General features: G+C 42.8%; 1 protein-coding gene across 1 annotated transcript; it reads right to left on the bottom strand.

Moving 5' to 3' along the window:
• Positions 1 to 1,764: 1,764 nt before the first annotated feature.
• On the bottom strand, positions 1,765 to 14,224 carry AK3 (adenylate kinase 3). The gene is made up of 5 exons (XM_055699241.1): positions 14,007 to 14,224; positions 9,688 to 9,807; positions 6,630 to 6,802; positions 4,223 to 4,341; positions 1,765 to 2,848 (listed from the first exon to the last, which is right to left on the bottom strand). The coding sequence occupies exons 1-5, from the start codon at positions 14,152 to 14,154 to the stop codon at positions 2,725 to 2,727; spliced, it is 684 nt and encodes a 227-aa protein (XP_055555216.1). The 5' UTR covers positions 14,155 to 14,224; the 3' UTR covers positions 1,765 to 2,724.
• Positions 14,225 to 14,821: the final 597 nt, after the last annotated feature.

Consider the following 14,821-nt stretch of genomic DNA (forward strand, 5'->3'; position numbering starts at 1 on the left):
TATGAGTGCTGGGTTGTGTGATTTCTGAAAGTCTGAGTCTCTTCGAGTTCATAAGGCTAACTTCAGATATTTTTTTTTAAACCAAGTTTAATTATACAAAGAAGAATTGATGGAGGGAACCTGAGGTACAAGGGTTAGGCTAAGACTTCCGTTTAAACAGAAAGCTTTGTTGCAGTTCATGTGGGGCAAGGTGTCATGCAGGGTTTGAAAGGCATTTCATATGCTGCTAAACTAAACAGGGTTTCTGACATCGCCAACGCAAAGTGGAAAATCATTAAAAACTTCTTGTTTGAGGAGCTGGAAATCCAAATAATTCTTCTAGACAAGGCCTTCCACTAAACCTGTGCAGTGTTCTACCTTGCCACTATTACAGCGGTTCTGTCTATAAAAATGTATGCTTCAGTTGAAAGACTCCAGTGAAGACATGTTGTATCTCAGATAATGACATTGTCATTACATTGTCAATGTACCAACACTTTAGGTCCTTTACTGCATAGCTCTGATTGTATGTAAGGTCTGGAATGTATCTAGATTTCAATAGTTTGATGCACAGTCTACATGCAGTTGCTGATTTGGGCAAAAGCTGTGCTGATAATCCAGTAATTTTCAGCTTTGGCTATAGCAGAGGTAAGGAAACGTCTTAAGTCTGCAGTACATATGAGTATAAATGCAGCAGCAAAAGTAGGAACTCCAGATCCACTGACAAAAGTAGCTTTTCATGTGCCTTGTGTTCTGTAGCAGTTCTGCAGGCAGACTGAGGATGTAGGAGGCAAGCAGCAGCTCTGTCCCAGATGCAAATTAGAGATAACCAGCTTCAGTAGTCTTTTTTTTTTTTTTTTTTTTTTTAACGTTTGACAGATACTCCGGAGAGGATAACTAAATACTGCTTTCTCTTTAATAATTAGTCAATTATTAAGGGAAACTAATAACTTCAGGCTTTTTACCTGAATGTTACGTACAAGTGATGCAATTGCTACCATTAGCAGTAGAGCCACAACATAGAGCAACCTGTGATATACTGAAACTTATTTTTTAAGTTTTTAAGAGGCTAAAGCTGGATGGTGTGGGAATAAATAATAAGGACATTTCCTCCTCCTCCTCGCTAACTGAAACTTATGTAGGTTGGCCGTAAAACAAGCATAGCTGCTTTTTATTGAAATGAATGCATAAATAGAAGTGAGCAGCACATCAGAGTTTCTTATTGTCATGTGGCAGCTACTGTTTTCTAACCGTGACTCTTTCAAGGAAGTGTATCTCTAAACTCACTCAGACTACAGCCTCCATATAGACATTTTTGAATATGAAAGTACAGGTGGTCAGCCCTTCTTTAAAAGGTAAGGAGAGCTGCTTGCAGTGACAGCTGCTGCCTATACTGCTTATTTACTGTAACAGGAAAGCTTTAAAAATTCTACAACAACCACCTTTTTTAGGCTCAAATGTGTCTCAATATCGATAATGTGCTAAAACTAGACATGGAAATGTAGCCCAAGGTACATCAACACCACAGCTCTGCAGTTGTTCAGAGTCAGTGTGAAAGGAGGTTGGGACCTGCATTAGTAGGACACAGCTACTTCAGACTACGCCTAAGCGGAGTTGTTTGTTCCTCAGGTTTTGCTGACTCTTCTTGAAATTCTCAAATATGATGAGCATGAAAAAAAGGGGTTAGAGAGTTCACTTTAAAACAGCAGTGTCTGCATTACCGGGACTACTAGAAAGTGTGGCCTGTGTAACTCCAGTTATGTAGTGAATAAATACAAGAGCTGGTCAGAGACATGAATTAGTATGAACTCATGAAAACCAGTCAAACTCACACAATAAAACTTGGTACAGTAGTAAGATGAAGTTAATAATTTGACCACTGGAAATCTTGGCACATGCATCAACAATCAGTTGGTTTTTTGAAGACAGTTTTCACTAGTCAAGATCATCTAGCTACAAGCTTACCAGATTACACTTAATCTATTCAGTATCTGCTGTCTTTTTACTAATAGTCTTAAACAGCTGCACAAAGACAGAGGCTTTAGCAAACATGTTACACGTAATTGAAACTCCCATTTCTTGTGCCTACAAGATAGCTGCTCTGAGAGCAGAAATATAAACATAGTAATAAAGCAAATCATCCAAGCAAGTGTTAAGGGTAATTTAAACCCAGCAAAATCAACGAATATCTGTGCAAGCAAAGCTAAAAGAAGGTGACTGTCTTCCATGACATATATATATATATCTATCTATATACCTATATATCAGTTCTGGTCTGAAATGACTTTTTGCAGGATGGCAGTAATGGTTCTGCACAGCTTCTGGCTGGCCCCAACCAATCGCACATGCAAGAAACATGCTTTCATATCCTTATCATTGCTTTGCACTACATTTCATAAGTGAGTAAATCAATGAACATGCTTTCTAATTAAGCTGTATTCTGAAATGCGTTTCCTTCACCAGAAAGTATTTGCAAACAAGTATTTTCTGAACAAAAGACAGAAGAGTAGCTGCTTTTGATAAATCAGTTACTATATTATAAAAACTAGGTATATTTAATACATAAAAAATACAGCATTAAAGTGAGAACCACAGGCAACAAAGTTTTATCATAGTATAAGTTAAGGACAACATTAGATTTTAGTTCTTTATCAGTCTGGTAGACTACTTAGAGAAATCCTTGATTGCTGCTTCTTATGTAATCAAGTGTGAGCTATGACAGATGAGCAGAGGTTAGACCTGTTTTCACCTGGGTGTGGCAGCATCTTGCTGGCTCACATCTGGCAACTTTGTTTGGAGGAAAGCATAGATATGTGGCCAGATCTTATTGGTTTCTGTTCCAGAGAAGGATTTCAATAACCCTTTTTCCCTAAGAAAGAAAAAAAATAAAGCATTACAGAGGTCCAGCTGTTTAATTGTTCCAAGATCTGCACCTCACTTTAAGATTGCCCTGGCAGGAGTGTGTGAATACGCGTGTGATCTAACACCAAGAACAGCCATAACGTTGTTGTGGTTGTAACACTGCAGGCTGGGCATGCATCCTCAAACAGTGAGCTGTTGGCCACATCAGTTCATAAAACTGGCAGCTGTCCACAGAGTACTTAATAACAATGAAAGGCAAAAATAAGAAGCGATGCAGTTGTATAGCACATGCTACAGGGCACTCATCCAAACAACTGTGACTAACCCAGGTGTTGTAAAGTTACACCTCAAGGATTAAAGAAGATACATCAGAACAAGCAAGTAAACCAGGCCCAACCAAGTTATTCTGAATTAGTTCCAGTAGCTAGTTTTATCTGTGAAGTATGCTATTATCAGTAATAGTAATAGCTTAGGCCCATGTCTTACTGTGGTGCTTTGAGGCATTTTCACTTCAGAAAAGCCACCAGTCAGGAAACCCATTGTCAATCCAGAAAAACTCCTTTAAAACTTAACCACCCCAAAGATGGAGCTTCTAGTCTTCCACTCAACAGTTTCAGTAGAGCATAATGAAGGGTGGTAGATATGGAGACTGAGGAAGGACAGTCACTTCAGGATGTTGTCAAAGGCAGTCTTGTTTCTTTGTCTAGGCACGGCAAGACTACAAAGCTCTACATGGTGACCTACTATTATCTATATAGATTAGCAATGTGATATTTGCAGCTTTACATTAAGAGAAACTTTGTGTATAATTCTGGCTATTAAAAGAACTAATAATGTGCTATAGTTCGACAGTGCAAATGGCTGTATTCTTAAATAGCTACTTACTGCCAAAGAGTCTTGCTAGCTGTGCCCATCACAGTCCTGTTCTTAGAACAGCCAATTTTAAATCCCTATTAACAGTTCTTCTATTTATGTATCGCTTCTTGACCCCTTGCCCTTGTTAAGAGGGCTTCTACTTACACACCCAGAAGAGAAAGGACTGTTAAAATCTTCCAAAAAAAGGAACTGTCTGCTACCTTACTAACCAGAGCTATGTTGCTCGGAACAGTACTATAATGGACTGAATAATGCAGAGGACTCTTTTTAAAGCTAAATATGGCTACGGGGAAAAGGTCTTTTGCTAAGCAGGCTCGTGAAGAGGTTTCCTGCAACAATGGAAAACTACTAATTTTACTAGGTTGTTTTCTTACTGAGTTGATGAAAGATCCACTGCTACTCACCGCATTCACCGTTGCAGTATCTCTGTAACTGAAGAGATCTGTTCCTCGCTATGCTAATGGAGAAGCTTTTAGAGTGTGGAAGAATAGATTTTACTACTTACCGATAATATTCTAGAACAGGTTTTGTTTGCGCATCATAAGCCTGCAGCCTCTTGGTAACCGTCTCTGGTTTATCATCATCACGCTGAACAAGTGGCTCTCCGGTAATATCATCAATGCCCTAATTATGGTTAAAAGCAAACACTGGTATATATTTCTTATTTCTATTCTTCATTTTCTATTTAAATTACTATCAGTTTCCAGTTAGTCAAGATGTAGATTTCTGCTTTTAAAGAGAAAAGCTATTGCCTATATCTCATCTGGAAATAAAGATGGACTGTTTTACTGGAAAGTCAACATCAGTTAAAAATATTTTCTCGGTATTGGCAATGAACACCAGGTCATAGTAACTTGACTAATTTGTCCTCTGGAACTTTCATTGAATATGGGAAATACGTAGAAAAAAGCCCTGCATATGAGGGAAAACAATATTGTTGGTAACGCGTTCCTGTAACAGGAAACAAGCAAGAGACCAACTGGTCCTTTGTTTGACAAGACTGAAATGGGGAAAGGAGTTAATGACCCTTTGATTTTAAGTTGCAAAACAGAACAACAGCTGTACAAAAAATGGCATAAAAGCCAGCTGAAGTTTTTCTAGCATTCAGTGAACAGTAAATATAGTCCTGTGGACTATGACAGCTTCTACTTTACTGCACCTCTCACCTCCAATTTACTGAAGTGCTTTAAGTGATCACAGAGCTTTTAAGCCTTGAAAGCAGCAGTGACTGAAGAAATTACTGACCACTGGCATATCTTATGAATGACTAGCTAGTGACATAAAAATTGGTTCCTTCTTAGGGGCACTGAATCATCATGCATCTAAGGACAGGACATGACCCACCACAGATAGGAGGCTTTTTGGCCCTTTGTACATATTAACTAAATCCTCAAGAATTTTGATTTTCCCTAAAGACAAGTTTAATCTGACATCTGGAGTGAAAACATGAGTGATCTTGTAAGTGCAAAGCCAATTACACCACAAAAAGTTTTTCTTTCCTGCTTGCATTCTGGCAGTCAGTTTCAGAAAATCAGTAGCCATCAGTGTTCAGTAAGCTGCTCAGTTCATGAAGGTGTGAAGAAAACCTGTTCCAGAACATCTGTATCATACTAGAGATGGATTTATATGGTCAAACTTACCTTGTTTACATAATACAATCATTTAAAATACTCAAGTGTTTCTTTCTAGGATCTGTGCAGACAGCCATACCAGTGCCCTCACTGCCTATCAAATACTGAGCCTTCAGCCTTGCATTAACTCTAAAACCATAATCTTTTGGTTCTGTGCAGTAAGTAAACATTTTGCAGGTCTATTAGATAAGAGTCAATGGTGTTTCAGCTGTTCAGCTCCATTCCATGGTTTCAATTAAACACTGCAGTCTACTTTACTGTGTTGTGATACGCCTGCCAATTACTGGAAGGTAGAGTCAGGTGTTCCTAATGGCAAAGCTGTTGCAGCTGAAGCCTGCTCTTTGGTAGGTCTGGTAATTCTCTGTTGCAGCTTGCCTATGCTCTTCTGCAATTAAAAATAACCATGTCTTAAACCACCACATTTTAAACAATGCAAAGGCAGTGTTTCCAGTTACTCGCTTCCAGTGCCTACCTGCTATTTCAGCTTGCCTCTTTTCCTTCAACACCGAAATCCAAAAACTAGAGGGCCTGCTATGCTTCCCATGTAACTTAATAGAGCTTCCAGGTGAAATGTGATGCTGCAACAGGTAAGTTACGTAGAATTACGGATGAAGTACTGCTTAAGCTGAGATACACTAAAGCTAATCCAAGTTCCTCAAAAATCTTAAGGTAACAATGTACAATCATTATCTTCAAGTTTACTATTCTTCTTCAGGATATCTCGAGCCATAACCTCATTGATCTGTTTAGAAGGTTCCCTGGCTGGCAGGCTTCCACATTGAATTCCTTTGAAAATACCCACCCTGGTTAAATATAAACACAGGGAAAGCATTAAGTGGATTCTTCTAACTGATGATTCAGTGTGCTTCCTAGATACAAAAAATGAGTCCTCAGGAGGAAGGAAAAGGAGACTACGTTTTGGACTGCACAGGCTGCAAACTTGCAGAACAGGCTAAGAACATGTCTAACTCCTACAGCAGCATGCAAGACACAGAGCATTCCAGATCAGTGAACAGCTTTAACAAGAGCTTACAAAACACCATGGTGTTTCATTCTGCAAGGGACAAAACACACTGTCCATCAGCTTGAGCTTCTACCACGTCACTAACACACCCTCAGATGCAGGATGTTACCAGAAAGGTTCCGCGCTCCTAAGGGATAAAATGAGGCTTTTTCTTCTGAGCTACTGTGTTTGCAACAACACAGGCAACAATATTTTACTGCAATTACCAAATGCAATGCAATGTTTATTTAGCACCAACGCCAACGTGTATTGCTTACCTGCACTTTGGGAGGACTGAATTCAAGATTGTATACTCTGCCACTGGCAGGGTGGATCCAACGTGCTGTGAGCCGACATTTTATGGTCTCAAATGGCACATCTAGGTCAATCACAGTGTCTATTTGACATTCTTTATCCAGGGCTTCTGCCTGAGCAACCGTTCTGGGGAAACCTTTTTAAAGGAAACAATTCCATAAAAATCCAAAGGCAGAGTTATAGCAAGAACTACCTGGATTCAGTCATTAAAAGAAAATAACTGTCAGAGAAAAAAAAAAAAAAAGCATCATTATACTGTAAAGGTTGAAGAGCTATCAGAGTTTCCAAGTATTTTTCAGTGTGTCATGGCATTTCAACTTGTTTAATGCCTCACAGCTTCCATTTCCTCATTTCAGTTAACCATCTTCCCAAAAGTATAACAAATAAATGCAAAAAGACCCTATACTCATATGTACTACATACCACTATATATATCGAATAAAAGCACTGTATACACATTTTGAACAGTAGAAGCTACAGGCAGATCACTCAGAGGTCTGCAACAACCTAGAAATGTTTATGATAACTCTTATTTCCACAGTTGTGCAAGTCTGGCTTAAGGAGATGACCATTACAAACCTATTTTATTCAGTTGCAGTAAGCCTAGTTTTCTACCTCAGGCAGTCCAGGATTAATTTTACATAAAAGAACAGCTTTAGAAAGAGTTCTGGAAATTCTTTTGTATTAAACCGTCCACAGGAATGATGACTGAGAACACTTCAGGCTGAACAGGAATCTCTCTTCATTAAAAGACACTGCATTTTGCCCCATGAACTCTATGGCTCTGATAGTGTGCCTTTAAAGGCCTGTGTTAGGAGGAATCAGGGGAACTTAAAGGAAACAGTGAACAAGAAGGGCAACTTAAGGGGGAAACAGTGAACAAGAAAGCTCTCCACAAATAATTTAAAATGAAAAATGCACAAGATTTTAGTAGTCAAAGCTACTGCAGAAAATGCTATAGCACCATAAATTCACTGAAGCAACACCTCTACCCACAAAGTTCTTGCACTGTCTCACATTCTTCAGGGCCTTGTAATTTTCATCGTACTATACAAGTAAACTTCCCCATAAAGGCAAGGACTTATAAGTACATACTTGAGAAACTCTTATTTGCATAACATTGGTTGATGGGTGTTCCTGAGCAAGGAACCAGCCAAGAACTAGACTTACAACAGAAAAAAAAGAATACTTTATGATTTAAGGCTACTGTGTCTTGTCTAGCACATTGCAAAAGGAAAGATTTGATTAACTCAGACCAAGCTCTTGCTTGTGCATTAATGATGCACCTGCTTCGCACCACAGTCATCAACTGCCCTCGTCCTATTTCTCTCATGTTCACCTTATCTCATGGAAGTGCTTCTAAATGTTAAGAGAAGACTTCCTCAAGAAATCAATGTGCCTTTACAAAAGCATTTCATTGAAACGAAACCAGCATTTTCTGCATACAGTGTTTTCTCAATAGAGAAAAAATAATATACCAAATGCAATGAATAATGAATTCAGGAACAGAGAATAGTGCCCTAATTATACAGCACTAAAATCTAGGCAGATCATACCCACACACACGACTCAGACTGCTACATTCTGCTATGACCAGGAGCCACCAACCTATTGTAAGGTAGTGGAAATGAGTATTTGGCTAGGTGAGCACACAAGCAGCTCAGTGACTATTTAGTTTGACCTAACTGACCTCAACTGTTTGTTCTGAGTTGCAGTTACCAAACTAAAGACTTCTGGTTAACATATTTCAATAGAACAGTATTGTTTCTACAGAGCTGATTACGCCAGAGCTACCACTAGTTTAATTCACTAAGTCTTATTACAAATGCCGATGCAGACAAAATTTCTGCTCTAGAAGTTTAGAGAAGGCAGCACATTAGCATGCAGCAAAAATTGATTTATTCTCTTACAGTCTCCACACCGTCCTCCTGTTAAGAGTTGCCAGTATGCCCAGCTATACTGCTACACATCCAGATCCACAAGGCTTGGAACTGTGTGTACACAGGACCTGGAACTAAAGAAAAAAAAAAAACAAACCACATCTGCAGCTCTTTCCTTTACTGATTAAGTTTCATTGTGCTGTTCGCTGTGGGAATTAAGCCTTTGTCTTTACTAAAGAGGAACACAACTGTGACTAAAGCCACCAGAACCGATCACAGTACTAGAAGCAATTATAATAAACCACTAAGGGACAGAGAGTACTGTGGATTTTTCACTCCCTCTAAATAAAAAGCCACACCAACAACTTTTTACTTTTATCTACTGAGACAGGTTATGACAAGAATCCAAAAACACACGCATCCACCCTAGACATTATCTCTGTACTGCGCATCCAACTGTTCTCCCATGGGCTGCAGTAACAAGAGCCATTCAGTTCATGAAGACAACAGCAAATGCATTTTCTCTACCATGAATGCTGAAGCAATGAACTTATACTGCGGAATTCCAGAAGAATTCACTCTAGAGAACAGAACCACAGAGCAAATGAAAGAGCCCTTTTGGAGCACTTAAGCAGTGTTTTTCTTAGTGATTTAATACACCCTGCACTGCTGCAATTCTTGCTTTCCATGCTTACTTTGTTCCTGCATCACGTACCTACCTTTCTATTTAAATAATTCCTCAGCCCCATTCTTCTAAAGTGTTCCATTCCCCAAGGACTTTTAACAAGAAAAGGCTTTAAAAAAAAGAAACTTCTCAATGCATATTTTAAAGGGGAACTAGAGCATAAGAATGACCAGAATTGAAATTTTACTGGAGTGTTGAACTACCCTTTTCAACAAGAATTAAACATAACTGTTAATGCTCTGAAGGTGGGGTGCACCCAAAGCATTTTACAGCCAAAGAAACTGGGGCAGACTAGCTGCTGAAGGTTTCATAACAAGCTGGCAACAAATACTGTCCAGTTACTATGACTCGAGGATGGCTACTGGATTGTAGCTAACCACAGGTGACCAAAACACTCCAAGCTTTCCAGTGCAGATTTTCTGGCCATACGTTGTGATACCAGATATACTAACTTACCATCCAACAGCCAGTTGTACTGATCTAGACCTTTTAGTTCATTCAGCATTAGTCGTGTCATGATGTCGTCTGGAATAAGCTGCCCTTGATCAATGTAGGACTTGGCAAGGATTCCAACTTCTGCAAAAGTAAAAGAAGTTGCATTACACTATCTCTGACTGCCAGCAAGCAAAAAAAAAAAAACAACCCCACAAAAAAAATGAGCCTGCAAAAAAATTGTTTTGATCAGGATGGTACAGAACAGTAAAGCTGTAAACAAGACAGACAGTATGCTTGCTGTATCAGAATATGTATCAGATTGATTTGATCAGTCTGTAGTTCCACAGATGGCAACAGGGTATTCAGCACACCTCTATCCCTACACCCTCCAAATAATAACTAGTAAATATTTGAAATATTAGGTTCCAAAAACTAAAATCAGGAAAAGCCATTAGGTAAAAAGAGTCTTCAACAGGAGAAATGTAAATGATAACACGTTCGTTAAAATATCAGCCTGATAACCTTGAAAAAAATCCTGTCAAGAAAGCTATTTTCTCAGTTTTGTGGCTAGTACTAACTTAGAGCTTCACTACAAAGAGGAACACCTTTGGTATTTAAGAAAGCAGTATGCAGTGGGGCACACTTGCCAGATATGTATCTTTATGGCTACTAGAGTTACAAGAGGATGTTTATAGATATTGTACGCTATTTATGGGAGTGTGCCGACACTAGTATTTTCCCATGGAACTGACTAACCTTTAATACCAGTCATTTAGCCCACTGGCTCACTAAAATGCCATCCACACATCACAATTCCAGATATCAGACCATGCTCCTACATGACAGGCAGCAGCATGCTGTAGTTCACCCAAAGCATGGTATAGCCACGAGGAAATTAATTTGCCTGGGCTGTGTCTCAGACACAAAGTCTTTGTGGCCTTTGTTTATAAAACAATTGCCCAATTATCTAAGTTACCCAGAACAGCAGCTAGATTGATTTTATTGTGTACCTGCAGAAGCCTTTACTTGCAGCCAATTCGTATCTAGTTACAGTAAACTAACCAGAAAACAGGATGGACTGACATACCAACACAAGATACAACCGCTTTCAGCAGAGAGCAATGAAGAATGCCAGGCCCATCACTGGATGCAGTACTGGCACATGTCAGAGTACAGGGGCCCTTCTTCAGACAAAGCAACTGAAAAGCAATATATGCCCTCAAGTAATACAAACAGTAGCTCTGGTACTGGGAGAAAAAAAAAAGTAATACAGGGACGATTTCCCCTTATTGAGTGTTCACGTCTACAGTCAGGATTTGAAAGGTTTGCAGACCATTGTGGAAAACAGTCAGACTCTCGTGCTTGAGTCCTCCAGCCCATCACAAACTGGAAGAAGGTCACAGTCTGCCTGGGTACAAAGTGTCTATTCTTTTCTGTACTTCCTTTCTTTGAGGTCAGCAAGTCACACTTCTTTTATTACTCTAGTGCACTTTGAACTATATGCCCTGAAAAAGCAGGCTGACAGAAGGAATAAATGACAACTAGATAGTTTAATGTGTACTTGACGCTTGGATGTGTTACTGAGCTGGGCTGCAGCATTGCTTTAGCCACAGTGATCTAAGAATACGTACAAGGCAAGGCTGATAAGAGATTGGTACTAATATACTTTGGAAAGACAGGTGAGCTTTTGGGCCCGGAGAGCTTTAGAGTACAGCATGCTGTAAGGGCCTATTATTAGACCAACAGATCTGGAAACATGCTGCCTCTCTCTACAAACCTCAGTTTTTTTAAAAAGTCAGTATTACATAAGAAAAAGACAGGCACAACTGCACCCAAACAGTTACATATTAGGACAAAAGGTTTGTACACCAGACCATAGCTGCTTTTTTTTTGCTTTTTTTTTTTTCCCCCCTATTGCTGGGTGTGGGATTTTGTGACGGTTTTGTTGTTTTTATTTTGTTGTTTTTTTCAGCTTGAGCCTGAAACCATTACAGGCATGGCAGTCTTTGGAATTAAAGGCAACACAGGTTTCCTTCCTGTCTAGGTGATAACAGGTATCCAAGTTTCATGGTTTCTCAAAAGACTGGCATGTATTAACCACGGTACAGCAAACCAGCCCTAACCATATTCAGACAAGAGGTTGCTTAGCACTAGAGAGATGGTCATAGACTCTCCACTCTCCAAAGCAGCAGAGCGTGGTAGTAACTGCAAATCGCTAAGGATGCTCACATGTTCAACAGGACTTTTCAATAAAGTCCATTTTCAGAAGACAGCAAATGCCAAAAAATGGCACCATATAACTATTGTTAATTATATTTAATTTTCCAAGGGTTTTAACCACTCAACTTAGCCTAACATAGTTCCTGAAGAACTGGCAATTGCAGGACTCTTCGATGATAATCAAAACTCACAAACTCTTTGCCTTGACCAAACTTGTCAAAGCTCTCTGAGTGGCCTCTCAGTCCCTCTCCTTCCTTCACCACACTACTTAACTCCTGCTACCTCACTATTTGTCTCAATCCTTTGGAGACTTTTCCTGCAACGAGTGGCTCACTTTCAATAAAATTAAAACAGAGCTTCATCCAGGTTAATTAGTGAATGAAAAACTGCAGCAGATCCTGTAAGTTCTACGCTAGCTTATTCAGAGCAAACTTCATCATCTCTTACACCCTCCACTGGCTTCTCTCCTCATATTCAGGGTTTTAATGTGTCTGCTACACTTTCATTTCACATCTTGGTTCTCATTCTTTCATCTGTCAAACCCACCTAGAACACTTAGCCAAATCACTTTTCTTTCTACTGCTTCATAACTCCCTCCTTAAATCAAGCAGTGGGGTATTTTCCACTTCCAGTTTCCTCTTCTCACACACCCTTCAGCTCAATGGTGCTGCACTTTGATCTTGCTTCCGAGACGTATTAAAAGAGCACAAAACCTTAAGTATTTATTAAACAACCTATTTCCTTCATCTTCTGGGACACCTTCCATTCTCATTAGGTCTTACTTACACTGGAAGCTTGTAATAGCAACAATTTTGGTTCTCTCATCCTCTGTAAATAAAAACTTAAGCTTATGCAGCCAGACAGACAGAAAAAGCATGAATGTGATCAGACATGCCCGTGCAGGTGGTGCTCCTAGCAAATGTTTAACTTGTAGATATCAATTGTAGTGAAGTCAGTCAACTAAGCCGAAGTCATCGTTCTTACAGAGCAAACAGAATTGGTGTGAAAAGAGATGTAGAAATCACATCACAACTGATTTCATAATACAGATAATTTTTCACCTTCCAGCATGCTTATAAGCTTCCAAAACCAAGACTGCCAGTTCCCTGATCATAACACTGCAGTGATGCTTACAGGTCAGTGTGGTCCTCTGCAGCTTCAAAGTCCTGGAAGTAACAACACCCTCACTTCATGACATGCAACCTGAAACAGATCTGACAAGGCTTTCGACCCCATCACATAGAAAAGTGGATATGGAAGTCAGGAGGGGACCTTTCATCACTGCAGCAATCCACTGGAGCTGTGGCATCTCCACAGAGCCAGGGGTCGAGCCTGGCTCAACCCAGCGAGTGTAACACACATCATCCCCTGACACAAGCAAGTGCGCGCATGCACAGGCCGTGCTGAAACCTAGGCACTGCAGGAGCTTGTGGCAATGTAATAATAATTTCAAAAACACAAGGCAAGCAGTTTGGAGATTCTGCCCATTGCTTTTTGAAAGCACCACCACTGTTATGCCAGTCACGTTGGGACCAGGCTGCCTAATTTTGGAATAGCTGGTAATGCCAGGCACCTCCACCTCCAGCCATCTAATGGAGATCCAAAAAGGTCCCATTGCCCAGAACTCCTCCTCTTTGCCCCATCTGTTAAAAACACGAGTATTTTCCCCTTTCAAGGCATTCCAGCTGGACGGCCGTCAGAAACATCTGCAAAGAACCTGGGTGCTTACGGCGGGGCGGTGGTGAGGTGTTACAGCGCAAGGAAAAGGGCATAAACCGCAGGGATGGCCGGCTGGGCTCGCAGCGAGGATGCCGAGGAACAGCCTTCAGAGGAGCCCCAGCCCGAGCCCGGAGGCTCACCGCCGGGGCCCCCCGCAGAGCTGTGTGACAGCGCCCAGCCTGGGGGGTGGGCACACAGGGCGGCCCGGGAGCGGCGCGGGGCGGGGGGCACGGCAGGGCAGGGCAGGGCGGGTGGGGGAGGCCCGTCCCCCGGCCGGAGCGGGGCTGTGTCAGGCGGGAGCTGCCCGCCGGCCTGCGCGGGGCCGGTGTCTTGGCGGCCCGAATCCTCCCCACAGACACACATGCCCCCGCTCCCCGGCTCTGGAGCCTGCCCATTCCCACCTGTCTTCTTCTGCATGTTGTCTCTCAGCAGGTCGCCGCTGGAGAGGTGCTTCATCCCGAAGTGTTTGATGATCCGAGCGGAGACGGTGCCTTTCCCGGAGCCCGGCGGCCCCATGATGACGGCGCGCAGCAGCGGCGGCACCACCATGCTGTGCTACGGGCCGCGGCCGGGCGGGGCGGGCGGGGGGAGCGCCGCCTTCCCGATCCGCCGCCCTCCCGCCCAGGGGCAGGCGGCGGCGTCTCCCCCGGCTGCCAGTCAGGGGCGGGAGGGAGGGAGGGAGAGAGGGAGCCCTGACGTCGCCGCGCCGGGGCGGGGGCGGGCCGGGGCGCCGATCGCGAGTTGAAGGGAGGCGAAGCGCCGCAGGGCGCTGGAGTCGCGGCGCCGCGCTCCCGAGCGGCCCCCTCGCCCCGCGGCCCCGTGCCGGCCGCCTCGGTCCCCGCCGCTGCTCCCGCCCTGAGCGGCCGTGCGGGCTGGCCGGCACAGCGCGCGTTGCCTGGCGCTCACCCGAAGGCTGCTGGGGCTGGCGGCACGTCCCGTCGCCCTCGCTGCCCTGCCCGGGCGCCGCGGGGCTGCGGGTGCGGGCGCGGGCTGCGCTGGGCCCCGCTGCCGGCTCCGCCGCCCGCTGCCGCAGCCCCGTGGCCAATAACCTCCGACCGTGCGGTGCGGTGCGGGCAGCTACGCCAGCAGAATGCGGGGTCTGCGCTTTCGTTAAGGCGCTGGAATGTGAGCTGCTGCCGCAGCTGGCCTCGCGTTGGGCGGCGCGGCGCCCTCCCCGGGGACACCCGCAGGACCCTTGCTACAGGCGCCCAGCGGA

This window comes from Falco cherrug, chromosome Z, assembly GCF_023634085.1.
Source record: "Falco cherrug isolate bFalChe1 chromosome Z, bFalChe1.pri, whole genome shotgun sequence".
NCBI classification, from domain to species: domain Eukaryota; kingdom Metazoa; phylum Chordata; class Aves; order Falconiformes; family Falconidae; genus Falco; species Falco cherrug.